Here is a 26,736-nt window from a genome sequence, read left to right as displayed (position 1 = left end):
CCCCCCGAGCTGATGAACTCGGCTGATTTTTCATGCAACTGGGTATTTTTGTCTGTCTGGTGCTGATACCTGTTTTTTAGATGTTGTTTTGCAGAGGCCAACCGACATCGCACCACTTCCCTGATTGCGAAACGCCTTTGTAAGGGGCCCACTGCGTAGCTTTGGTGTACATTAACTAAGCTATGTTTATGCTTCTATGTTGGCACATCATGTGTCACCACATCGTGTCACAACATTCCCCACCTGAGGAATTTCAATGTTTTGAAAGCCGCATTGTTTGCACCCAGCTAGCAGTAAGACAAACTAGTTCTTCTCGTCTGCTCCTCCATACTGTCGAGCTAGATGACCTGAGTCACTGTATTACTGTAAGATGAAACATTGTGATTTGAGTCCATTTGCTTCCATCTAGCCCTCTCCTGTAGACCTCCCGCTGTTCCAGAGGATGGAAGCTTGAAGGGGACAAACTTCACGTTCGGAAGCAAGGTGACTTTCAGGTATCACTGTCAGTGCTAGAAGGAATATTGAAAATAATAAATGGATAAGCCCTTGTTTTGTGGGGTTTGAATATCACAACCAAATGCCAAAAATAAATGTTTGACACTAATGACTAAGCAATAATACCATAAAAAGCCCTTTGTTTTTAAATATATCCAAGAGTGTGGTGTTGGCTGAAATTGTAGACCGTGATTATTTGCCTTTGGCCACCACAGTAACACATTTTTTAGATATCTGCATTTACAATGACTCTGGTAACCTCATGATGCCTAATATGTTATTCCCTAAACACACCAGCTGCAACGAGGGGTATTTGCCGCGAGAGCCAGTGGAGAGCCAGTGTTTGTCCACTCTGAGATGGAGCAGGGCGCCCCCTGTCTGTACGCCCGTGACCTGCGGTGAACCCCCTGCTGTAGACAAAGCTGACTTCACCTTCAGTGGGAAAGAGTACCTGTCCTCTGTGACGTACACCTGTAGAGAGGGGTACAGGTAAGGGTAAACATCTGCTGTCTTAGCATGTGAATAACTTCATGGGCTTTGTGAAGATGGTGGCTCATGTATTTCAACACAGTTCAAGCTGTCTGTGGGATGATGACTTTCTGTGAACTGTGTTTCCTTGGCGACATTGTTGAAAGTGCTATACAAATGCAATTGAAATGAGTTTCTAATGTGATATAATGGTACCGAATGGAAGTCAATATGAGTAAAGGGACTTCCTGGTTTTAAGGCTGCAGGGTCCTGCCGAACTGCAATGCGAGGCGACTGGACAGTGGGCATCACCTGCCCCTGTGTGTGCCCGAGTCAACTGTGGGACCCCTCCCCCTTTGCGGGACGCCGTGATCACCGGGGAAAACTTCACCCTGGGCAGCCAGGTGCACTATGTGTGCAAAGAGGGGTAACTACAGTTCACCACAGAAGATCTATATGAGGTTATATATTCTGGATCTGGCTGTAGCCATAGATTAAGACATATTTTCAATACAGCAGCAGCAACACATAATAACACAACATACTACTGCTATTATGTCGGTTTTTGTTTTACAGATACACACTTCTCGGAGAGGAGACGAGGGAGTGTCTTCCGATTGGCCAGTGGAGTCAGAGCTCCTCCCAGTGTGCCCCCCGCAGCTGTGGGCCCCCTCCCCCTGTGGACCACGCCTTACCCGAAGCAGGGCACCAGCTTTTTGGCGACACGGCCATCTATTTCTGCACTGATGGTTACATAACTGGCAACAACACCAAGATGCTGTGTAACTCTCAGGGTGATTGGGCGCCCCCTGAAGGCCAGGAGGCGCCACACTGCATTGCCAACTTCTGCCAGAGACCGCCCAAGTTGCCGCACGCCATCTTGGATGCCATGAACAAACCCAAGTATGCCAGCAACACCGAGGTGAGCTACAAATGTGAGGAGGGGTTCATGCTCAACACCACCGCCACCCTGAAGTGCATTCTGGGAGGCGAGTGGGTGCCCTCACCTCTCGAGGTTGGCTGTGTGCCCGTCCGCTGCTCCAAGCCGGAGGAGATTGAGAGGGGGTCATTCAGCGGGACGGACTACAGCTTTGGAGCCATGGTTGCCTACACTTGTGTGACAGGATATTTCATTCGGGGAGAGAAGAGGAGGACCTGCAGTGCCAATGGGGAGTGGGGTGGGATCCTGCCAGCCTGCCAGCCGGTAACATGCTCCTACCCTCCTTCACTTGCAAATGGTTTCATCAAGGTAACTATAATCTCTTACTTGAGTTACTCTTATTCTAAGATTTACCTTCATAGGTTGCATGGATACTCTTGTGTTGACAGTTTGACAAGAAATGAAAACAATCTCTTTTCTATTCTGTTTTCTAAAGAGCCCTCAGAAGAGAAGTACGTACGTCTTTAACAGTAAGGTCACCTACGCCTGCAGCGCTGGATACAGCCTGAAGGGGAAGGGAGAGCGCGTGTGCCAAGCCAATCGGCAGTGGTCTAATAATGATCTTCCATCCTGTGTGCTCCTGACGTGTGAGCGCCCTCCAGACATCAAGCAAGGACACTACAAAGGCTCTACTTTCCAGATGGGCAGCAAGGTGGAGTACACCTGCAGTGAAGGCTATGAGCTAACCGGCGATGCCATCTGGACCTGCACAAAGTATGGGAGGTGGGACAAGACCAGGGCTCCCCGATGCTCCCCAGTCCAGTGCCCCGAACCTCCTCTAGAGGAGAACCACCTGGTCCTGAAGAACCTGGACTCAGACACAGGAACCATAGAACTGTCCTGTGAGGAAGGCTACACGCTGCGTGGCGCCCGCACACTCCGCTGCACTCCATCTCACGAGTGGAATGACTCGTTTCCCGTCTGTGAGCAGGTCTCTTGTGGGCCGCCCCCAGACGTGCCCTTCGGGGATCGGTCCTCCGCCACCCCCTCACACTTTGGCAGCGTGGTCACCTACTCCTGCATGGATGGGTTCAACCTGAGGAAAGGAGCCTCGGTGGTCTGCCAGGCTGACGGACGGTGGAGCGCCCCGACGCCAGAGTGCAGCCCAGTGGAGTGCCCTCAGCCGGAGGAGATCCCCAACAGCATTGTGGACATGCAGGGACTCATGTATCTGAGTACGGCCGTCTACAGCTGCAAACCTGGTTACAACCTTGCGGGCAATGCCACAGTCATTTGTGGGCAGAGCGGACTCTGGATTGGCGGAGTGCCAGCCTGTCACCCCATTGAGTGCCCTGCACCGAAGGATATTGCCAATGGCAAGGTGTCCTATGCCCAACTCCAGTTCAGTCGGTCTGTCACCTACTCCTGTCAGCAGGGATATCATCTACAAGGCGCAGAAACACTCACATGCCTTGAAACTGGTGAATGGGACCAGGAAGCACCCACCTGTCAACAGGTATACTGTACCCTTCCCAAGCCAATCAACAATGGCTTTGTTGAAGGACTGGACCACAAGTTTGGGGTAACCATCTTCTATAGCTGTTTCCCTGGCTTCCAGCTAGTTGGTCAGAACCACCTCACCTGTGAAGAGCGTGGATGGTCCAGTGCTGTACCTGCCTGTGTAGCAACTGACTGTGGTCTGCCCCCTCACATTGACTTCGGCGACTACAAGAAGCTGATGGACCCAAATTCTGAACTGGCAGGAGAAGGGAACCAGGACGGCAAGCTCACAGACGGAACCTCGCTGGCTGACATGAGCTACCTGCATGGGGTCACCATCATTTATCGCTGCCACACTGGCTACGAGATGTCAGGGGTGGTTGTGCTCGTCTGTCAGGAGGATGGCACCTGGAATGGCACAGCCCCCGCATGCATCCCTGCTGAGTGTAGTGTACCCCCGAGCCCGGAGCATGGATCTGTCACCTTAACGGACACAGCTCTGGGCAGCCTGGTGGAGTACAGCTGTGAGGAGGGCTATGAGCTGGAGGGCCAGACGGTGCGGCAGTGTGTCTCTGGCCGGCAGTGGAGTGATACGCCACCGGTCTGTAGGCTGGTCTCTTGTGGGAACCCAGGGGACGTCAGTGGCGGCACGGTCACAGTCACAGCGGGGTATTCTTACTCTTACTTGTCAGTAATCCAATACGAGTGCCATTCTGGATACATCCTGCAGGGCGGCGCTACCAGGACATGCCAAGCTGACGGAAAGTGGGATGATAAAGAGCCGCAGTGTGCGGCTGTGTCCTGCGGGGCGCCTCTCATCCCGAGTGACGTCATCGTAAAGGGAAAGGATTACACATACAGCAAAAAGCTGGAGTTCAGCTGTAAGCCTGGTTTCATGCTAAAGGGAACGCCTTTTACCACCTGTCTGGCAAATGGCACCTGGGGTCAAGCCACCCCAGCATGCTTCCCTGCAGACTGTGGGCAGCCTCCATCTATCGCTAATGGTCGGGTCACAGGAAATGACTATGGCTATCTGAGTGAGGTGAGATATGAGTGCAATGAGGGTTACACTTTGACAGGAAGTTCTGTACGGGTGTGCAGGGATGATGCATTGTGGGACAGGTCTCCACCTCGATGCAACATAGTCACATGTGACCCACCTGAGGATATCAGCCATGGATACCTCAATGGATCCAGTTTCAATTTTGAGGATGTGGTTGAGTATGTTTGTTTCCAAGGATATCAGGTAGTGGGCAACCCATTCTTGCGCTGTGGGACGAACGGCTTTTGGGTCGGATCAGTACCAGAATGCCGTCCCTGCGTCTGCAACCCACCGGTTCTGAAGTCTGGAGCTGTGCTGGGTCGGGACCACAACTGTGGGGAGCGGGTGCGGTACCACTGTGACGACGGCTACAGGACTCTGGGGCCCTCGGAGGCTGTGTGTGAGAAAGGTGGAATCTGGAGTCCCGGGGTGCCCATCTGCTCTCGGGGGCGATGCCCTCCCACGCCACCCGATGTCCCTAACGCTGTCCTGCAGGGCGGGAGTGCCATCCCCCCTGAGACTCTCACCTACGCGTGCAGGCCGGGCTATCAACTCAGAGGCTTTCCGCACATTACGTGTGACCGGGGCAAGTGGACAGAACCTCGCCTCTCTTGTGAGCCAGTGTCCTGCGGAACGCCTCCATACATCCCAAACACCAAGACTGTGGGAGATGCGTTCACTTTTGGAAGCCATGTACAGTACAGGTACATCCCATAAAGGGGAAAATGGTGGGGGGGGGGGGGGTTAACAAACTAAAACTAAGCTGGCCAGCCAAGATGTGTGTAGGCCTCCATTTTCCCTTTAGTTTTGTTCTGAGGCGGCAAGGCTAACATGGCCTTGTGCAAAGCTATAAAAACTGATCAACACAGATATTTGCATAACATTTTTTAAAGTATTATAGTGTTCTATTAGATGCTATTACAAGTGTGCTACTATTTCTCTATAAAAGCGGAAAAAATTGAGTTTGTTTATCTACATTTTAAACCCAATCATCTCTTGGAATGACCTAATCACTTAGAGTGCTTCTTTAAGAGCAAGCACTATTTGATTTGGTAAAACATTGTGACAGCTATCTCTACAGAACCTTCCGGTCTGTGATATTGACCATTTAGACAATGCTGATCAATAAACCACAAATGCAAACCATAGTAGCTCTAATATGCCTTTTTTGGCAGACACACATAGCATGTTCAATTGAGTTAAATGGTAACTGCAACAGTTAGCAGACTATAAAATCATGACGGATGCTAAAAGCATTAAATTGGTTTCTATCACACAGACCACATTCAGTAAAAACCCTGTTTGAATATGTAGTCCATCCAGGATCCACTTAATGTGTTTGCAACTTAGCTGCCTCAGCAATGACACAGCTTATTCTAAAGATGATCAAAGTAAAATGTATGTATGTAATGCTTTACAACTTTGTATAAATGTAGACTTCGCTAGTACTCATCAATGATACTTTTTTCTTTTGAGCATACAGATACATTGTTAACAGTCTCTACCTGATATCAACTATCATATTTAACTATCTTTATATTGACTCAGTGAGGCAACCTTTTTGACTTAAATTTGAAGACAGTCCGTCTGATTCCACAGGTGTTCAGATGGCTTTGAGTTGGCCACACAGACAAACACCCTCTCCTGTCAGAGCGATGCCACCTGGTCTAAGCACAGTGTCCGTTGCCGGCCAGTGCCTTGTCACTTCCCTGTCAACCTCACCCACCTGGTGGCTACAGGGGAACATCCAACCCCCATAGGAGGCACTGTCACCCTGTCCTGCAAGACCGGATTCTACCTGGAGGGGCCAAGGGTCTCCAAGTGTGAAGTGAGTTGTTTTTCGTTTTCCCTTTTGTAATTAACAAACTATTACACTACACAAAGATATGCATCTTGTCGTTGTGAACTCATCCTGCTGTAAATAATATGTTAATAAAACACAAATATTCCGGATATCCAAATCAGTCTTTTGGGCCTAATGTTCAAGTTTTAGACCGTTTGGAATTGAACAGTAATTGTTTTCATTTTTGTTGGATGTAGCTTGGTGGGATCTGGTCTCCCGGTTTCTCCACCAACTCCTGCCTGTCTGTCACCTGTGGAGAGCCCCCTCTTATTCTCCATGGAAACGCTGAGGGCAAAGGTCATGACTATGGGGGCATGGTTATATACAGCTGTCTCCCAGGTTTCATAATCAAGGTACCAACCAACTGTTATTAATGTCATTATGCAGCTCACATGCCAGGCTCACACTGATCTAATTCTCTGAGGTTTTTAACCATATGTAACTGAATGCATCAATCAATTGCAGGACATCTTGCCTAGCTCTAGTATTATTTATTTTACTTTAATCTTCCTTTTTGATGTAAGTGTTGAATGCTGATTCCGTTTATCCATAAATAGTGCAATGGCTACTGCATGTGTCTCATATTCTCAAGTCCAACTCAAAAGTGTTTTGATAGATCTGGGGTTTTGTGTGGATCAATACTGAGGCTACGCTGCTGGGAATCTGTGCTATTGTAGGATGAGTTAGCATTCCTGGTGCTGTAACTCTACCTGTGTGGCTGCATTCCAGGGGGACTCTGTGCTGACGTGCCACAGGGACAGAACGTGGAGCGGGAACACTCCCGAGTGTGTTGGTAAGTCCGCACCAACACCAGGAAACTTTACCAGGAAACACAGTTTTAGTTTTTAGTCTTAGCGGTTGTCATTGAGTTATTCTTTTGCTTCCTTCTTCTTCATTCTTTCTCTTATTAACTGTCATTCTGATATCATAGCACATATTTGATGGTTGGTGATGGATGTTTTTTCTTTTCTTTCTTTCTTTTCTTTCTTTCTTTTTCTTTCTTTTCTTTCTCAGCTGTCTCATGTGGAAAGCCCCCAGAGGTGGAGGGAGCGGCTCCGTTCATGACGGGTGACACGTTTGAAAGTACCGTCAGCTATGAATGCCATCCAGGGCTACGCTTAGTTGGCCCCAAGAACCTAACCTGTTTATTTGATGGCAAATGGAGCTTCCCCATACCATCATGTGAAGGTATGAGAGACACTTGCAATGCGCTTTATCGTTCACTGTATGATATCGCTACATCTTATCTCCAAATGTTGCACCCTTATCAGTAACACTGACTCGTGGACAATGCACCATCCATATTCGGTCTTGTTCCCTTCTTCTCTGTATCATCTCTCATCTTTTTCTTCCTGTTGTCCTCCGTTTCTTTCTCCTTGTGTTTCTCTCTCTCTCTCTCACTCTCTCACTCCTTCATGTTCCTCTCCCCTCTCTCCTCAACATGTTCCTCCCCTTCTTTCTCCTTGTCTCTCTCTCTCTCTCTCTCTCTCAGCTGGCCTTGAGAGCTGTGAGGGACCGCAGGAGCTGTTGAACGGGAGGGTGCTGGAGCATAGCCTGGCCAGCGGCCGTGCTCTGGGCTTCCGCTGCGATAAAGGCTTTGACCTGCAGGGGGAGCCGCTGGTGGTTTGCATGGGAAACGGCTCCTGGAGCGCCCCCTTCCCCAGCTGCACACGTAAGACCCATTTCCTGTAAAACAGCTGGTGCACTTGCTGTGTCCATGACCTTGAATGGCTTTTAGATACATATTTGAGAGAATTATTACTGGAACAAACAAAGGTAACAACAAACATGGTAACTTTGATTAAGATAAGATTAGATATTTTACAGTAAATTAATTTACCTTAAAGCAACATTATGCAACATTTTTTGTGTGTTTTTATAGGCGACTAGGTTTGGTATAATCTTTAAATTTGTTTTGACGGTATGTGGTCATGTGAAGGACAGATAGACACATGCGTCGTTCCCACTAGCCAAAGCTTTCATAGTACGACATTGCCAACTATATAGCCAAAACACACCAGTAAGCATTTTAGCAAGCTTTTATCAGTGACAACTGGGCTGCTGGTGGTGTTGGCAAGGGTTATGCATTTGAGATAGTTAGCTCGCTAGTTTCAGACCAGAACTCCTTGTCGCTGCTTTAAGTCCACTTCATCGCACTTAACTGTCACGCTCATATGTCTGTCCACTCTTAACATGCATTAATGTTCCCTCCATCTACCACTACAGCCAGGTCCTGTCCCCCTCCCCCGGGCTGGGCCGTCAGCAGTGCCAACACTTCACAGGTGGGCTTCCTGGTAGGCCAGACTGTGCCAGTCACCTGTCCAAAGGGCCAGCAGGCCAAGGGCACAGCCACGCTCATCTGCAGGGCTGACCAGACATGGAGCCCCATCAGTGCAGCCTGTGAGAGTGAGTAGCTCTTCAATGTTCCTCGTTCAAGTTCATTACAGTTTCATTTTGATAATCTGAAAGAAGTAAACCGGGTTATTCCAAGTTTTTTTTTTAATCATATCTCTTCAATTATGTTGAAATATGTAAAAAAAACTGTAAAAACTACAGGACAGACCTCTCTCCTATACTGATGTATCCAGCCTAAAAGTAGGTACATAGGTCTGACTATTTTCTCCTCCACAGAAGCTCAGCTGGATTCTGTATATTTAAATATTTGAAAAACAGAACTGAAGTGTATTGTAGTGTCTTGACAGCGGAAACTGCTGCTAAAAATAGTGAACCACCAGATCAAATATACCGTGGCCCGTTAGTCACATATTCCATTGCATCATCAACACCACGTCTGATATCCATTGTTTGATTTAATAATACTTAATACTCTTATATTTCATTTATATCTTATAATTTTAACTATTGAATTTCACACCCAATGCGTAGTTGATCAGCTCACGGATAGAGTGTGATTTCTTTTTACATTTTAATCACTGAGTGAGGTATTTGCTCGACTAGAATGGCACTTTCAGTAACAAGCAGAAAGCAGTTTAGCACTTACTGTGAGGATCACACCATTCTAAAGCCATGGATAGTTGCATGAATACTTGCAAACCACACTGATTCTTCTGCTGTGTGTTTTCCCTTTGGGCGGGCCCATGCCACTTCCTGTGGGCGTTCAGTGTGTTTTGTGTTGTTGAGTGTAGTTACAACATGGGCTGTCTTTCCTCTCCTCTCCTCTCCCTGCATATTCTGGAAAGTGGCTGTTTATCTTTGCTTTGCTATAACCAATAACAGCACTGCCCTGCTTTGCTATAACCAATAACAGCACTGCCCTGCTTTGCTATAACCAATAACAGCACTGCCCTGTTTATCTTTGCTTTGCTATAACCAATAACAGCACTGCCCTGCTTTGCTATAACCAATAACAGCACTGCCCTGTTTATCTCTGCTTTGCTATAACCAATAACAGCACTGCCCTGCTTTGCTATAACCAATAACAGCACTGCCCTGTTTATCTCTGCTTTGCTATAACCAATAACAGCACTGCCCTGCTTTGCTATAACCAATAACAGCACTGCCCTGTTTATCTCTGCTTTGCTATAACCAATAACAGCACTGCCCTGTTTATCTCTGCTTTGCTATAACCAATAACAGCACTGCCCTGTCGCACCTGTATCTGTCCTTGTTTCATTCACTGCTCATCACTCAACTGGGATCAGACATTATGAAAGTAATTTTTAACTATGGTTGTGTACACTGCAACGTTTAGATGACAGGGACTTCTCTGTCCTTTTTTCTTCTTTGCTCTTTACATTCCAGACATCCTGCTTTCTCTTTCTCCTCCTGTTTTGACAAGTCTCTGTGGTCAGCGACGTGTGAATGTGGCTGCAGTAAGATAAAGGTTGCCTGCATGCAGACTTTCTGCTTTCTCTTTGGTGGTCAGCGACGTGTGTGTAAGGCTACAATAAGACATAGGTTGACTGCAGAAAGCATTAGGGGATTTTTCTTTGGACTGCTACTTTCTCTTTCTCTTCCTGTTTTGACGAGTCTCTGTGGTCAGCTTCACTTCAGCATGGCATCCTGCAGTTGTAACACATCCTCCAGCAGACTATCAAAGTCTGAATGTGGCTGCAATAAGACATACTGTAGGTTTGTGTGTTTAATTGGATAGAAGCTTTCTGACAGCATCTGGCTTGCTTGTTAACGTGTTTGCATGGTTTGGCCTCCTGGTTTGATTTTAAGTTTTCCCCAGGCCTCTCTTTCTCATTTTTATTGAAGGTTTTATAGAAGAAAATCAGTTCCTTGAAACTCCAAAGCTTGAAAAAATAAAGCAAGTGATTAATGGTCAGTAAAGAATCCTGTAGGACAGGGGTTCTCAAACTTTTGCAAGCTGGGCCCCCCCAAAGCTGGTTAGGGGTAGTTGGGGCCCCCCCAGCGCGCGGCCCGCCGCCACCACCCTCAACTACACCACCATATATAGATAGATAGATAGATAGATAGATAGCATATTGTTATTGATAGGCCTGACATGTCAAGGTTAGGCTATTGTTAGGCCCATACAGACAATTATTATAACTATTTATTATTATTATTATTATTATCAGTAATAGTAGGCCTATTAGTAGGCTATTCATTATTATCACCATCATTATGTTATTATTATAATTAATGATTATCGACCAATTATTATTATTGTATTATTATCATAATAATAATTAGTGTTATTATTGCTATAATTTGGATACTGTTATTATTATGGGCCTCTTGTGATCTTTACAAAAAAAATCCTACAGGTCTGTCAATGTGAGACATGAGCCTGCTTTGCACTGCAAAGGTTCTCAAATCTTGGGGCAATGTTTGAAAACATATCCTCAGGTCATCCTCGGTCTGTGCGCGGTTGCGGTATTTAGTTTTGAGCGCAGTCAGTCTTGAAAAGCCTGCCTGGCACAAATATGACGACGCGAAAAGGATGAGCATTTTTAAGGCTATGTCGCAAAGTTGATCATTGCTATCCAGAATGACGAAATAGGGGAGATGCTTAAGTCTACTGTCACTCTTCAATTGCTCTTTCATGTCTATTGACAGCTCGTCTGCTGAGCAGAGAAATGGATCCCGAACTTAGGCGAATGAACGGTAGTCCTCTTTGAAATAGGACCCAAACTGATTTCTGATATTCGGCGTGATACAATGTCATTTGACATAAGTATTGCGCTGAGTTTAGCTTCTATTATACACGTCTTGCGCGGCCGGCAAAATCAGTGTTTCGGCAATTGTATGGGGTTGGCCAAGCTTAGCAATTCTATGAGCAACTACATAAGATGCCTCCAGACACTGCTTGGAGATGGTGGTTCGTTGTTGCTGGAGGCCATCACGTTCATGTTTAAAGAAGTCCACAGGCTTCTCTTTCTGACTTTTACGAATCAGAAACGTGTCCATAGTTGTGTTTGTTTGCTGATACAGTGTGTGTGAAGTTAATAAGGTTCTAATTTCAACGTCGTGTTCTTGTATGTGTGGTTGTGAACGACATGGATAAGGATAAGGCTGTGCTAGGCAATGATTCCTAACAAAACTAACTACACAATGTAGACAGGGACAGCACAAAATAGTATTCAAGTGCTGGTGTTTTATTTGTTGCAACACGGTGGATGATACAAAAATATAAAGGTAGGTGTTAAGGAGAAAAGGGCTAGCTGCAGTTGGGAAAAGGTAGCTAGCTAGGCTAGCTCTCGGGGCTACGAGTTTTTTCAAAAGACTGGGGCAAATTACTCCTTAGAATAGGCTACGAATAGACCTACTGCAAGCGCAGTAAGGTATTACTAAGGAAGGAGTGAGTCTTTAAAAAGACTGTTTATAAAGCAATGAATATCTGAATGATACAGGAAACAAGAGAAATTGAACAAACTCTGCAGAGTCATCTCAGGGTGAGAGCTTACCAATGCCTGCGTTTTTTTTTTATACTCGGAAACTTAGGTGCAACTCGCGTTCAAATGAAAAAACTCCGTTTTGATTGGTGGATCAGGAGCAAAACCGTATTTGATTTGTTTGGGTCAGTCCAGCCCCTTGCATTTCGCCACTGAGGGAGCTTTCACTAACCAGTGACAGGTCGGCGGTAGTTTTTTTTTTTCTCCGTCTGTGACATCGCGCCCCCCCTGGAGAGTGTTCGCGCCCCCCCAGGGGGGCGCGCCCCCCACTTTGAGAACCACTGCGTGTAGGATATTAACAGATCCTGCCAGATCCATCATCAGCAGTTCTGCCATGAAGAGATTTACTGAGACAGTCTTCTGATCTCCATGGTTTCCAATAATAAGAACAGAGGTACAGGCACTTAAGTTTTAACGGCGCTCTTGATAAGATGAATTGGATGTACAGGCGTTTTATTCCACTTGAAAATCCCTTGATAATCTTATTTTAACAGAACAGCACTCATCCCTGATGCCAAAGATGTTCATTTAAATTTGACTATATGTCTCCATTTATGGCTATGCACAGATTCCATTTGGTTTCAAGGCTCCATTTTGTATTGCAAGTCATTTCCAAACCAAGAAAAAAAATGTACGTAATGGATTTCATTCATAAGATGTAAAAACATTTCTCATCCAGAATACTTTTTGTTCCTCATACTGAATGTCTGTATTGTTCTCTCTACCTAAACCTCGATTTTATCATTTATTTACCTCTGGTATTTATCCCAGACCACAGATTATGAGCATTTATTTTAGTTTTTGTCTTACTTTCAAAAGACATTAGCAGAGCTCTTATATTATATATGAATATTGCATCTAAATACGTTCACAAATACAGTGAAATACACTGGTCTGGCTAGGTTCCTCCTCCGGGTAAGCTCAGCCAAATTCTGTGTATTTGAATATTTGCAAAACTGAAATGTACTGAGGTGTATTTGGGGCTCTTTGAAACTGTTGATGAAAATAGTGAACCACCAGATCAAATATACCACAGAGCATCCAAGTACATTCACAATACAGTCAAATAGACTTTTTTTCCCGTTCACCTCAAATAGGTTCCTTTTTTCGGGACAATTACATGACATTACTGCCTTTAAAAAGTCATATGACAGGCAAAGTATGTAACCCAAAAAGGCATTAAAATGTTGACGTCATGAGCAGGGAGACCCCTGTAAAAGCCGCACTGTATTTAACATGATGAAGGGAGTGTCTGAAGCAAGCGGGCTAACCAGGTGCCTGTGTATTAATCATGATGAAGGGAGTGTCTGAAGCAAGCGGGCTAACCAGGTGCCTGTGTATTAATCATGATGAAGGGAGGGTCTGAAGCAAGCGGGCTAACCAGGTGCCTGTGTGCAGGGGTGTCCTGTGGCCCCCCTCTCCACGTGGCCAATGGGGTGGTGCGGGGGGCGGTCTTCCAGTTTGGGGACATGGCGGTGTACTCGTGCTTCGGCGGGTACGCCATGGAGGGCCCCAGCCGGAGCGTGTGCCTGGAGAACGGGACCTGGACCCACCCCCCCGCCTGCCGAGGTGATCCGCCTCATCTCTCTCCTCCCCTTTGCCGCCTCCTTGCCCCTCAACGTGCCGCCCTGTCTTCTGCCTGCAGTGCCTGGAATGAGAACCACTTCCCTCTTTGCCTGTACTTTGTTCTTGCATACACACAGACACACACACACACACACAGACAGTCTGTTCTCACACAGAGTTTTACTATCACACAGAGTTTTACTATCCTCCTCAGTTTTTAGCCCTGATGTGCACTTTCTCTTTCTCTCTCTCTCTCTCTCTCTCAGAGAGTGTTCACAAACAGAGAGTTGTCTCCCACACACACACATACACACACACACACACACGCACAGACTGTTCTCACAAAGACATTTACTTTCCTTCTCTATTTGCAGCCCTGACACACACACACACACACACACACACACACACACACACGCATGCGCGCTCACTGCCCACACACACACACATAGCTGTGTGCTTGTAATTCAATCACCCTGACCCTCTCTCTCACAAGAAACTGATAAGTGATGAGTATGCCGCTGCATTCCTAAGAAGGACCATGGCAGGGCCCTGTATACTGTTCCTCAGTATTTAATACACACTGTTCTGTCATGTCACCTTAAAACACATCCAGCCCCCTTTTTTCTTCAAAAAAGCATCCCAAGCGGAATCTTTTCAGCCTGCTCTGTTTATCATAGATGGTAGTAGATGTAGATGAGAGTCTTTCACAGGCGTGCCACATTCAGACATAGTGTATGTGACGAGACCCCAGTTTTACTCTGAGCTACTATGGGAAAGAGAGTTTCTGTTGACGGTATCAAAATGTCGTTTGTTCAATCTCCTGCAAACTATCATTAATGCAGGACAGCATGGCTCGCTTTTTGCTTCTTATAACATCTGAATAACACTTTCTTTCTGTCCATGTCCTTCCACAGGGTTGTTAGCCTAACATACTGCTTTGTGTTATTGGAGCAGCTTGATCTCAGTCTGGCCCAGCTTGTGCATATGCGATACTTCTCCAAGCCTCCCTAATCTAGCGGGGCCCTCTTGAGTCCTCAGCGCGGCCGTGAGAGTGACTGAAGTGTGTCTGTTGCCCTTCTGAAGCTATATGTGAGAGTGACTGAAGTGTGTCTGTCGCCCATCTGCAGCTATATGTTGGCTCCACTGCCAGAACGGAGGTGTGTGCCAGAGGCCCAACACCTGTGCCTGTCCGGAGGGATGGATGGGGCGACTCTGTGAAGAGCGTACGTGACCTCGCCTCCAGCCTCCCGCCTCCCGCCTCCCGCCTCTCGCCTCTCGCCTCTCGCCTCTCGCCTCCCGCCTCTCGCCTCCCGCCTCTCCCCTCAGCTCAGCATGGCCGCTGTGTTGTTGCTGTTGTTGTTTGCTTGACCACATAACACACTTAAAGTAGAGTTTCTCTGTTACTGCATGCACTGGGTGTTCTCCACCAGCCACCATATCCACCACCACCACCCACGCACTGACAAGATGGCAGCTGACTTTTGACTGGTTCCAATCCTAATCTGGTTCAAATCTGTAGCGCTCGGCAAGATAAGGTTTGGATCCATGACAGAGTCAGGTGTTATCTGGGGTGAACTGTTGGACATTACACAGATGTTCAGACATCTATAGTCAGAACACCTGTGAGTTCAGCTAATCAAGAGAAGGTTTTTTATTGACTTTTATTGACAAAACACATTGACCACATTGTTCTAACTGGTGTGGTGAAGCAGAGACCTGCTGTTAGGACGTAAGACTTGATGCAAACCAAGCATTTAATTAATGCATTAAACCAAACAAAATGTATGTCATTATTTGTTATTGTTGTAAATATTTTATGTATGTGTGCTACGCCCTGCTTTACCAGTAATTACCTTCATTTATACCTGATTTATTTATTTGATTAATAATTTGAGATTACTTGCCATTCAGATTTCTGTGTTGGACTTCATTCTGTATTTTTCCTTTCACACTTACATGAAGTACACACACGAAACACACGTACATAATTCTCTGACACAGTGTTTCATCATATTTCCCAGTACTGATGCTATTACTCAACTCATTGGCTCTCAAGATTCTGCTTGCAGGGTTTGCATGTTGTGTTGCTCTATACCTGTTGCCTGCCACAGACATTGTTTGTGTATTAAACATGAACCTCAAAGGAATGGCCACATTCTTGCTGAGGATCTTTGCAGCACACTGTACCACCACCACTGAGTGCCAGTGAAGTGGTTGCCCCTGTTTTACCTTCAGTGTCCTCAATCACACCTGTTCATCCATCACTCTGGTGTGTCCTTCTGTCCTGATGCAACCTTATCCACCACCCCACACCACCCCCCCCACACACAAGCACCCACACACACAAGCACCCACACACACATCAGTATCTTTGTATCATCCTCTCAATACCTCTTTGAATCTCACCTAGCGTCACCTCTCCACCAAGGGGATCTAACACAATACAGATCCCCATCTAATAATCACGAGCGCCGTCACCTCGTCTCCCGTCTCCTCTCATAACCCGTCACTGGTGCTCCCGCCCGCTAATCCTGCCCCTCGCTTCAGGCTCCTCATCCAGCCTCCGCCTGGCTTCTGCTGCCGTTACCTCGGCTCACTTCTGACACCCATGTTTGGCTGCACTGTCGGTCTGTTGAAGAGTGATGGAGGGTTATGTGTATGTGGGGAGGAGTGGAGAGGGGAGGGGGGAGGAGGAGGTGGAGGAGGAGGAGGCGAGCAGGTTGGGCTGAATTAGAATGCACCCTGAGTTGAGGAGGGAGGAGGAGGCTCATCAGACTCTATCAGCCAGGCATCTGTTAGCTGAAAGGCCTCTTAGAGTGCCCTCGGTGCAGGTGCACACTACAGCTGCAGAGGGGCATGAAAGGAAATAGGGAGAGAGAGAGAGAGAGAGAGGGCGAGGAAGGAGAGAAAATATTATTGAAAGTTATTTTAAATATTTCAAATTTCATTCTTAAATATTTTTTCCTTTCCCCTTTTAAAACATGATCGCTGTTTTCCTCGTGACGCCTTTTGCTTTGGTAACACTGAACATTAGCAGTCGTGGCAATAGAGCTTCTTTTTGAATTGAACTGGTTGAAAGAGACAGGAGAGAGAGAGACAGACAGAAGGAGAGGAGGGTAGACATGGGCGAACAGACAGAGGGAGAGGCATGAGGAGAGAGAGAGAATGAAAGGATGAGCTGGAGTGAAACATGAGAGAGAGAGAGAGATGGAGCAGAAAGAGAGAGAGAGATGGAGAAGAGAGAGAGAGATGGAGAAGAGAGAGTGTGATAAAGGCAGGAGGAAATTAAATGGGTGAGAGATGGAGGGGTGTGGGGAGATGGAGGGAGGGAGGGAGAGATCAAGGGAAAGGGGGAGAGATAGAGCACTTAGAGACCAACGGGAAAGGGAGAGTGAGATGAAAGGGGAAGCGGCGTGAGGGACGGGTGGAGGGAGGGAGATGGACAGATAGAGCGGAAGGGTGGGGGGGGGGGGGGGGGGGTGGCGGTGCTTACCGTAACACACGGAAATTGTATGCAGCAAGCCAAGGCACGAGGAAAGAACTGTCAACAAAGATTCTGTGTGAATCTTAAGCTGCAGTTACTGATTCACTGGAAAGTTTCCACTGTTTCCAGACAGTGTGCCTAAACATACCCTTTAAGAAAGAACTGAGTGTATGAATCATTGAGGCTTGCCACTGACCCACAGGAAGTCCCTATATTCCTTAGAGCAGTGAGTAGGCTGGGGTGATTGTTGAGTAAGAGGCTGTTGAGTAACTGGAGGTGGTTTCTGTGTCTCCCCAGCCATCTGTATTCTTCCCTGTCTGAATGGGGGGCGCTGTGTGGCTCCTTACCAGTGCGAGTGTCTCGCAGGATGGACAGGCACCCGCTGCCACACAGGTAAGTGTGTGTGTGTGTGTGTGTGTGTGTGTGTGTGTGTGTGTGTGTGTGTGTGTGTGTGTGTGTGTGTGTGTGTGTGTGTGTGTGTGTGTGTGTGTGTGTGTGTGTGTGTGTGTGTCTGTCTCTCCGTGTGTGTGTGTGTGTGTGTGTGTGTGTGTGTGTGTGTGTGTGTGTGTGTGTGTGTGTGTGAGAGGGAGGGAGGGAGGGAGGGAGGGAGGGAGAGAGGGAGGGAGAGCTAGAGAGAGAGAGAGGTGGTAAAACTATGTGAAAATGTGTCTTTATGTTTATGTGTGTTTCACAAATCACTTCATCTGTCTGTAAGATTCCATGTATTATTGATGTAATTCAAAATGAGTAGAGTCCCTACAATCTCCATTCATGTAAGCCACGCTGGGAGGCACATGCCCTCATATCTCATTTTTTAATCAATCGAGTTTAAGATTGGAAAAAAAAAAATGTAATTGGAGGAGATGAAATTAACCTGAGGGGTGAAACATGGGTTAACCTAAGGGCACTTAAGCTGCACTGTTGTTGCTGTGGCAATACCACAGGTCAACAAACAACACATTGTGTTCTCAGGTCAACAGAAGAGTTGTGTGATTAAAGTTAACAAAGGGACACAACACTTTCAGATATGCCCCTCATTGTCGTTCAATTGTACCACCATCTTTTATGATGCTGCAGGCCATCAAGATAAACACAAAGACACAAAGACAGTTTGTGAATTAGCCCAGTGTACTTCTCCTGTCATGTAGAGACAAAGAGATAGGGATGCGTACGAAGACTGAATGTTTCGCATTGAAGCAGAGGTAACCTAATCATAGACAGCGCAGGTGAGTCGGGAAAGCAAATAACCTGACCGGTAATGTAATCGTCTGAGTGCATGTCTGATTGCGTTGTTATCATGCGCGCCTTGCTAGGTGCCTTCAGAAATGTAAATGATTGTAGGAGTTAAATGATAAGAGACACCGCAGCCACAACCTCCCCTCAGCCCACCCCACACACACAGGCACGCACACACCCACACAGGCACGCACACACACACACAGGCACGCACACACCCACACAGGCACGCACACACACACACACAGGCACGCACACACCCAAGCCATTTACTGTCATTCCTTGGGCGAGGTCAGCTGGGAGCGCTTGTGCTGTTGCCATGGTGTCAAATGTCTTGTTTGTGTGTTTGTTTTCTGTAGCTGTCTGTTCCTCCCCGTGTCTGAATGGAGGGAGGTGCATCCGACCGAACAGGTGTCAATGCAGTACGGGCTGGGGTGGACATGTCTGCTCCAGGTGGGGAATCTCATAAACAAACACACACACACACACACACACACACACACACAAATTTACCCCATGAACATGCATATAGACATGCAAGTGCACGTACACCCTCTTGCCCTCACATCCATATACTCTATATGAACACATACACACACACACACACACACACACACACACACACACACACACACACACACACACACACTCACTCACAGCCAGGCTTGGTGTGTAATGGAATACATGGAAGCGCGTTATGTAATTAGGATGCAAAAAAAGTGTAACTGTATTCCGGTACAGTTACAAAAAAAAAGACGTAATTAGATTACAGATACTTTTAGCACAAATTTGGATTATTAACAGGATTACAAATAGATTTTAAAATGCAGAACATTATACTATCATCCACATGCGCGAGAAGACAACAGACAAAACTACAAGTCCATATGATGACCTGGTAGGCGTAAACTTACTTGGCAGATTCTGATTCTGACCTCGAGTTAAAAAAAATGCTTTCCCTGGCTGGAAATATCAACACTATTTTGTCCTCGAAGCTGAAAGTGGGAAGAACATAACAGTGCAGTGCACCTTATGGCTCCCCACGATGAAAATACTGTCGTTGTCCAAGGACTCCACGTCAAATGTCATGAAGCATTTACAGGCAAGACCAACACTGCTAACGTCTACACAGACATCCAGTTAGCTAAGGTTAAAGCACTGAGCAGAGGGCAGGTTTAATTCTTAAAACTTGGTTTTCCCATTTTCTTTTCTAAGGTTACATTGTGCTGTTGACTTACAGAATACGCTTAAGTGAAAGCCATCTTATGATGATGCGGGGTCAGACACGGAGTGAAGGGTTTAAGTAGAGAGGTGACAGGTGTTTCGTGATTAGTACTCCGGTGATTGTGAATGAGACGGAGGTGCGTGAGTTGAAGTCGAAGGGGGCGTGGCAGGAGCAGAGTTCAGCGCTGGCGTGACATATATGCACACATCAAACCACAACCACACGGCCCTCATGCCCATTTTCCTTCAGGGCAACAAACTGAACTAGTTCACATTTCCGCCCAGCAGGCCCACGCTATATTGCAAAAGGGATTGGGCAAAAAGTGTAAAATTATGCAAGGTATTTATTTTTAAAGCTGTTGACAGTGAGAGAGTATTCAACTACGGGTAAGAAAAGTGGGGGATGACCGGTTTATTTTTATTTTCAATAGTTCTTCTGTGTTGTCGCAAATTATGTGTGATTCACTAGTAAAATATCTCGGTGAAATGCTGCATTTGGGCACAAAAAGGATATCCTGACACTCCAATCAATACAGTGGCACATAAAAATAGCTTTACATATTTAGTATTTAATTCAGTTTGTTGTCTAACACATAGCTATGACAATATAGTAATTTTTGATATTTGTAGCATACTAAGTTCATTTCCTGAGTAATAAGTAGGACGCCCACACCAGATGTTGTTTATATACGTGGCACTACTAATGCACAAATGCAGAAAGTATGTCATCTGAAAAAGCTGGTGTGTGCCCTTTTAGGAGGGGTTTGTGGATAGCACAACCACTTCCTGAAATGTGTGGGGCACACACACACACAAACACACACACACACACACACACACACACACACACAGATAACAGCGCCAAGTGTCAAATAAGAGTAGTGATTAGCTCATAACTGCATAACTATCTTTGCATTTTTACCATCCTTTCTGCATTCACATGACAGGCACATCAACTTAGAAATCTAAAACCACCCACAGTGTTTAGTATACCTTATTCCGATGACTTAGGCATGTTGGCTACCACATGAGATAAGACCTGGTATAATGAGAGGGGATATTGCACCAATCCCGTCCGAAACATCTCCTCCACCAGCAGCACCCCCCTCCCAAAGCTGCTACGATGCTGCTACCCAGGGAGGCTGGCTTTGGCAGGCAGCCATGTTGCAGGGCCATCCATTGTGATGTCACTCACAGCGCGTTGGAGCGATGCCCAGATAAAGCCTTTCATTTTCAGACAGTCAGCGCAAAAAGCTGCCGATTAACATGGGCATGAGCCCTGACGCTCTACTTAAAAAGGGTCTTGGCGGGGCTTCCCCAGTGCCTGAACCAAAGCTATGGTTTGTACCCAGCCCGTCATGTCATCCCCCCAAAAAACCTCCTGAGCCAGTCATACAGTATTTCAGAGCACCAACCGACCTGGTGAACAAGCGAACATATATTCAAAGGAATACACCCACACACAGACACACACACACACTCACACGCTATTTTAGTGTGACAGTTCTCTTCTGGATTCAGTGACTGATTGTTTCACATGTTTTCCATTTTGTTTTTCTCACACAACAGGAAAAGGAAATCAGGATATTTTCATTTTTAAAGATGCCACTCGCCGTGATTGACATCTTGACATCCTCAGCCAGAATCATTTTGGGACCATTATTTCAGAACTGAAAGCTACATTCTCTTTCTTCCACCTCCAGAAACTCCAATACATGTTTTGTAAAATAAAGCTGTATTTTTTCATATAGAAAATAAACAGTATTAATTATATGCTGCTATATACTTGTATGATGTGTAAAAACTTTGATGTGATTGTCCAGTGTATATGTGTATAAACTATTCTCACATTTTTATTAAAGCATAAAACACAACTATACATATACAATAACTACTCCCTATTACGCATCTGTCTTAATTTATAATGCACTAAACCCGCATTGTTTCTTGTTTAAGATTGGTAGGAAAAGATGCTGTTCCTCCTGTCACTCTCCAGTTCTCATTTAGAGTCCCCATATCCTGTTCTGTAATCTTTGAAATGCCGCAACTCTGTTTACAAAACGAAGGCCTGGTTAGCCTGAAGGCTGTCTGGACTTGATTTCTTCACCAAACCTGCTTAAAACCCTTATCTAGCCAAACAAAACCATGTTTACTGTAACTTTGCTCTTCACCAAGAGAGAAAGACAGTGAGAGCTTGACTGGAAACCCCTCATTTTGAGAGGGTAATTGCAGGTAGTGTAGCATCATGAACTACAAGTCATAGTATTAGTCTGAGAAGGTCATAGATTACCAAGTCACAGGTCAGGTTAACTCTTTGGAAATGGCCACTTGTCAAGAGTTTAGTTTTAGCGTAAACATACTACAAGGCCATCTTTATTCATGACCCCCTCCTAAGACTTGAAGTGGTCTGCCTCTGATGTCAGACATCAGATCAAAAGGTAACACTTGTACCCTTCACAAGACTCATTGGAATCTTTAAAACTTGTGTTGGTGAAATGATGACAGGTTGATGGTTTTTTTTGTTCCTCAATTAATTTATTGAATTGATTCCTTTAAAATTCAACATATGATACATAAGATGCGTCCCAAGCAGCTGCCGAAAAGATATAAAACAGGCTTCCAATAATTTTGTAACTACACACAAGCCTGCTCTCATTACAATATGGTTGAAACATGAAAATAAAGGGGATGTTGCAACTGTTTATGTAAACAAAATGTTTATTTTACATGTGTAGAATATTTTCAGAGGAGACTTTGGTTTGGGGGTGGGGGGGACACAGCTGTGTGAATTCAGACAAAAGTCTCTTTATACAGTGTTGAGGTCGCTGTCTCAAATTCATTTGTGTTTAGTGACCATTTCCTCCAGCTTTTCCCGGTTGGAACCAGAGAAGTCATCAACCTAAAACAGGATATAAATCAGATATTTTGATTTGATCACATCATCGTCTCTATTTAACAGTTATGAACATTGCCCCAATCATATCTCATTTCAACAAATGTAGAAGAAATATGTTGACGCAAGAAATGCATATCATGTGTCTGGTAACGACGACAATGAAATTAGTCTTTGATTCAGATAAAATACATTTTAAGATACCAAGCAACATCTGACCTGGCCACTATGGCACTGTTTTAGCATGCTTGCAACGATTCTTGCATACAGGCAGGAAGTACCATACAAAGCTACTCAAAGATTCTTAAGATAAAAACAATTTGTTTGAAGATAGTTTGACTATGTTATACCATAGTCAAACTATCTTCAACCACATTTATGATAACCCCATCCACTCCAGTTACAGTTGTTTGAGAAAACAGAGTTGAGCTAAAAATAAACTAGATTTTTAGGCCTGTGTGAAATGAAATAAATAGCCATGACATGTTTTTGGATGTGATGTTTGTTAGGACTCTATGCTTCTCAAATGTGTTTATGGAGTCCTACAGGGCAGAGCATTCTGGTCCAACACTGGCATGGATTCAGTTGCAAAAACTCACCTTCTTCCCATTCTTGTAGAAGTGGAATGTTGGCATGCATTTGATGTCACACTCCTGCGCTACATCCTGAAAGAAGAGACGGACACACGATGAAATTTCTGGTGAGCAGCTCAATGCTCATTACAACTACTGCATTACATGTAATATGCATACACATGACTCCATTGACTTCAGTGCTTTCAAGAGAGCAACAAGAAAACAAGCATGTTGCCCTGCCCCAAGGAAATGTGAATTTTTAAGGAACTTTTAGTGAATCAACACTGAATGTGTCTTCCGTGGTCAAACCGGCCACTCCAGTCACCCAGACCTGTTCTACTGGAAGTCTGCAAACACCCGAATGACAAATGTTTACTAGAGGGTGGTTAAGAGCTTCTAAAACCGTGAAACACGACACAAAACAAAACTGCTGAATCTGTACTCTTCATCAAATAACACACTATTGAAAAGCCTCCAGTTGTCCCATAAATCCTATGACAAAAGTGCCAGTCTCTTGGGCTGGATGGTTATTGAATTTCTGCTTGCAGTGAGTTCCAATTACAACTTCTGCCATTGTCCATTCAGTCCAAATTAAACAAGCAATTGTAAAACAGAGTCGCTTCACAGCATTAGAAAGTAGCAGTAACAGATCAAATTCAATCTCCATTCTCTTCACCAATTCATTTTTATAGCCTACACATCACATGAAATATTCCAGTAGAATTGGCCCAGTTTGAAGGGATGCTACATTTTACACTATACAGGGTAAGGTGTTGGTGTAACTACATGGAAACAAAGGGCTGTTAAGGGGGTACCACAGAGATGTTTTTCCAATCACATTTGGGAATCCTCCATTAGACATGGCTCACCTGTGCATCATCCACGTCCACCTTAAGGAACACCACATCCTTGTACTTTTCAGACAAGGACTATGAGGGAAGAGAGAGGTCAATTCAGATTAGGCTATTACAATGGAATCACACACACACAAAAAAAACACTCAAAACTCACACTGTTGCTCATATCCTAATTTAAAATAACCCATTCATTTATACATTTAACAGTTTGAATTTCGTTTTATAACAACGCAGATTAGTATGACAACATTGTTTGTGTAAAATAGCCTTAGCCTAGGCCCATGCCTTGAAAGAAGTATGAGTCACTCAGCGGGCACAGACCTGCTTTGACCATATGCAAACTAAACACAACTCTTCCTCCTTGCTCTATAATTGGTTGGCTTGGAGGACTTCCCTTCCCTGGTGGTTGCTATGTCGACAGCTGAACACAACGAGGCCACGCCCTCCCCCCCGCCTACATTTCTGTCATTAAAGTCATGACAGCTCCAGCTGCTGTGAGTATGGATACCAAAGTACACTGGCCAATTGCATCGTAACTGATTGTGCAGAACTCAAGTTTGATACTCACTTTGAAAAAGGGAGCGATGCTTTGACAAGGGCCGCACCAAGTTGCCGTGAAGTCCACCACCACCAACTTGCCGCCTGCCGTACTCAAGGCATTGTGGAATTCTTCCTAAAACACATAAAGGTTGACAGGGAGGGACAACTGAAAACAGGAAGGCGGAGCACATTTACCGTTGGTGGTTCTTTTAGCTTAGTTAATGTTATATTTCCTAACATATTACAAAATACGTAAGGGGAAAGTCTGCCGGTCTTTATTTATTTTACGATACTGACCGGCGGACAATACATTATCCTTTATAAGTCGGACCTCCGAGCGATGGGATGACCTATTCATTCAGTGGAACTTTCTGCAGCATTCTGAGGAGACGTAAAACGCCATCAACTAGGTTAAACTATTGCTGTATGAAACAACTTTTACGAAATTAGGAATTCTAATTCACCACCAGGTCATGGTAGCCTACTGGGTTAAACAGCTTGTTATCAGCTGTCTGGCATTGACATCAAATTCCACATTAACTTGGACAAATTATAGAAGTAAGCCTGCGACCATGTGAGCGTTGTAACTCAGATTGCTCAATGTGATGTAGCGATAACAGTTAGTCACCATCGATTAAAGAAAATACCCTCCTTACAGCAAATAGTAAGCAAACCTACACAGTTCGTTTGCTTATAAGGTTTGCCATCGAAATTAAATGTGTAAATTAACTTAATCAACATCACAGGCTAATAGATTTTTTTTTTAATGTGTTTAGAACTTGATTCCGTCCATCCTATTATTGACACTGGACACCTTTCATCAGAACTTACTCAGGCCATCGCTTTTCTCAAGATAGTCTTCTTTGAAAATAGACATTTTGCATAAGTAGACTTCTCCAACATAGCCTATCGTCAAAGCCTAAACCAGTTTAAGTTTAGGTGACAATCCCCTAAATTATTTGTAAAATGAAATCGCATATTTCTTAAATTACTCCGCTACCATTCGCGAACCTAGTAGCCTACAGTAGTAATAGACAAATAAGAAATTCATATAGTCTATTAATCTTACCCTGTTTTCGATGATGAGAACCATTGTAGTGGTTTATTGTATAGTCTCGGTAGCCTTCGTTCTCGGTGTGACAGAGCAGTAATCCACAACTGCGCAAGGGAAGGCTTCCAAGTGGTTGATTTTATAAACACCGAAGTAGCCCTGCCCATCACACACCTAGGCTACGAGTCAGCATTAGCTGGAATAGTGAGTAAGCTATGTCCAACTCCTACAGCCTATGAAGTCTTTTTAATTGTTTCTTATCAAATAAATGAATGGCATTGCACGATTCAGGCATCGATGAAGAAACCAGTGTTTTATAGGCTAATGCCGAATAATTTAAATGTCATGTTTATTCGCTTATAATCACATAGTTTTTCTTAAGGAGACTTATACCAGTAGGCTATTTGCAAGATGTATTTTAGCCTAGACGGTAACACTTGTCTTATGACATATTTTTTGCACTTACACATTTGGATTACTGGACGTCCTGTGATTTTATATCTCACAAGTCACAATGACTAGTCAAAAAATTCCCGTCTACGTGACGTTCATTTCCGCGTCGAGGAAGGTTTGTGTCCATTAGATGGTGCACTAGATACCGACTTCCCATTTTACTACGCCAGAGGCTGAAAATGTGAATGGTGGTATCCAGGAACAGTACGCGATTCATAATGAAAACAACATTACTGTGAAATGTTAAAGTTTATTTTATCTGTGACTTAATCTGTGAATCTGTAACTGTAAAAGGCATTAGCGGGGGGGTGGGGGTGGAGGGGTCCACAGGTAGCTTGTAACTTCTACAAACCTAAATGTTCAACAATAATAACAATAACTCTCCACTCCTTACACCCTTTTTTTCATCCTGGTCTAATATGGCTGAATGTAGCCTACACAAATGTCCCCCAGCCCCCCACCAAGGTGGTACGCAAGTGGCATCAATGAAGGGATCTCTGCCTCTGTGCTGTGAATGTCTTTCCATAGAAACAGGACTCATCTCATTCAGACATAATGAGATTCAAATCAAGGTCTAAAAATACAGCTCTTCTTTCAGCTGGAACAAAAGCCTCCAGCAGCAGACTCGGCTCATAGACCTCTCGCTTGTTGTTCTGGACCAAAGACCTCTCGCTGTTGTTCTGGACCATTTGATAATGCAACATGGAAATGTGCATGGGCTCCTCAAAATACCCCCTTTTTTTTCTTTGATGTGCCTCAAGA

General features: G+C 45.0%; 2 protein-coding genes across 6 annotated transcripts in view; one reads left to right on the top strand and one right to left on the bottom strand.

Annotated features, from left to right (window-relative positions):
* svep1 (sushi, von Willebrand factor type A, EGF and pentraxin domain containing 1) overlaps nucleotides 1–21,386 on the top strand; it is a 77,618-nt gene extending 56,232 nt beyond the window's left edge. For 2 of the 5 annotated variants that reach the window (XM_012820618.3, XM_031584557.2), the window contains 16 exons: nucleotides 410–494; nucleotides 793–984; nucleotides 1,223–1,390; nucleotides 1,540–2,212; nucleotides 2,340–5,089; nucleotides 5,985–6,213; nucleotides 6,426–6,581; nucleotides 6,958–7,021; nucleotides 7,243–7,416; nucleotides 7,721–7,900; nucleotides 8,455–8,634; nucleotides 13,491–13,661; nucleotides 14,789–14,884; nucleotides 17,443–17,538; nucleotides 18,741–18,834; nucleotides 21,175–21,386. In XM_012820618.3, coding sequence (XP_012676072.2) covers nucleotides 410–494; nucleotides 793–984; nucleotides 1,223–1,390; nucleotides 1,540–2,212; nucleotides 2,340–5,089; nucleotides 5,985–6,213; nucleotides 6,426–6,581; nucleotides 6,958–7,021; nucleotides 7,243–7,416; nucleotides 7,721–7,900; nucleotides 8,455–8,634; nucleotides 13,491–13,661; nucleotides 14,789–14,884; nucleotides 17,443–17,538; nucleotides 18,741–18,834; nucleotides 21,175–21,205 — 5,339 coding nt within the window. In that variant the 3' untranslated portion in view covers nucleotides 21,206–21,386. The remainder of the gene's footprint in view (nucleotides 1–409; nucleotides 495–792; nucleotides 985–1,222; nucleotides 1,391–1,539; nucleotides 2,213–2,339; nucleotides 5,090–5,984; nucleotides 6,214–6,425; nucleotides 6,582–6,957; nucleotides 7,022–7,242; nucleotides 7,417–7,720; nucleotides 7,901–8,454; nucleotides 8,635–13,490; nucleotides 13,662–14,788; nucleotides 14,885–17,442; nucleotides 17,539–18,740; nucleotides 18,835–21,174) is intronic. The other 3 variants (XM_031584555.2, XM_031584554.2, XM_031584556.2) reach the window with 3 other exon arrangements.
* A 732-nt stretch (nucleotides 21,387–22,118) lies between these two features.
* LOC105894186 (thioredoxin-like) lies at nucleotides 22,119–25,692 on the bottom strand. The gene is made up of 5 exons (XM_012820657.3): nucleotides 25,540–25,692; nucleotides 24,499–24,603; nucleotides 23,943–24,002; nucleotides 23,098–23,163; nucleotides 22,119–22,504 (listed from the first exon to the last, which is right to left on the bottom strand). The coding sequence occupies exons 1-5, from the start codon at nucleotides 25,561–25,563 to the stop codon at nucleotides 22,442–22,444; spliced, it is 318 nt and encodes a 105-aa protein (XP_012676111.1). The 5' UTR covers nucleotides 25,564–25,692; the 3' UTR covers nucleotides 22,119–22,441.
* Nucleotides 25,693–26,736: the final 1,044 nt, after the last annotated feature.

This window comes from Clupea harengus, chromosome 18 (genome assembly GCF_900700415.2).
Source record: "Clupea harengus chromosome 18, Ch_v2.0.2, whole genome shotgun sequence".
Classification (NCBI taxonomy): domain Eukaryota; kingdom Metazoa; phylum Chordata; class Actinopteri; order Clupeiformes; family Clupeidae; genus Clupea; species Clupea harengus.
This window is presented reverse-complemented; position numbering and strand designations above follow the sequence as displayed.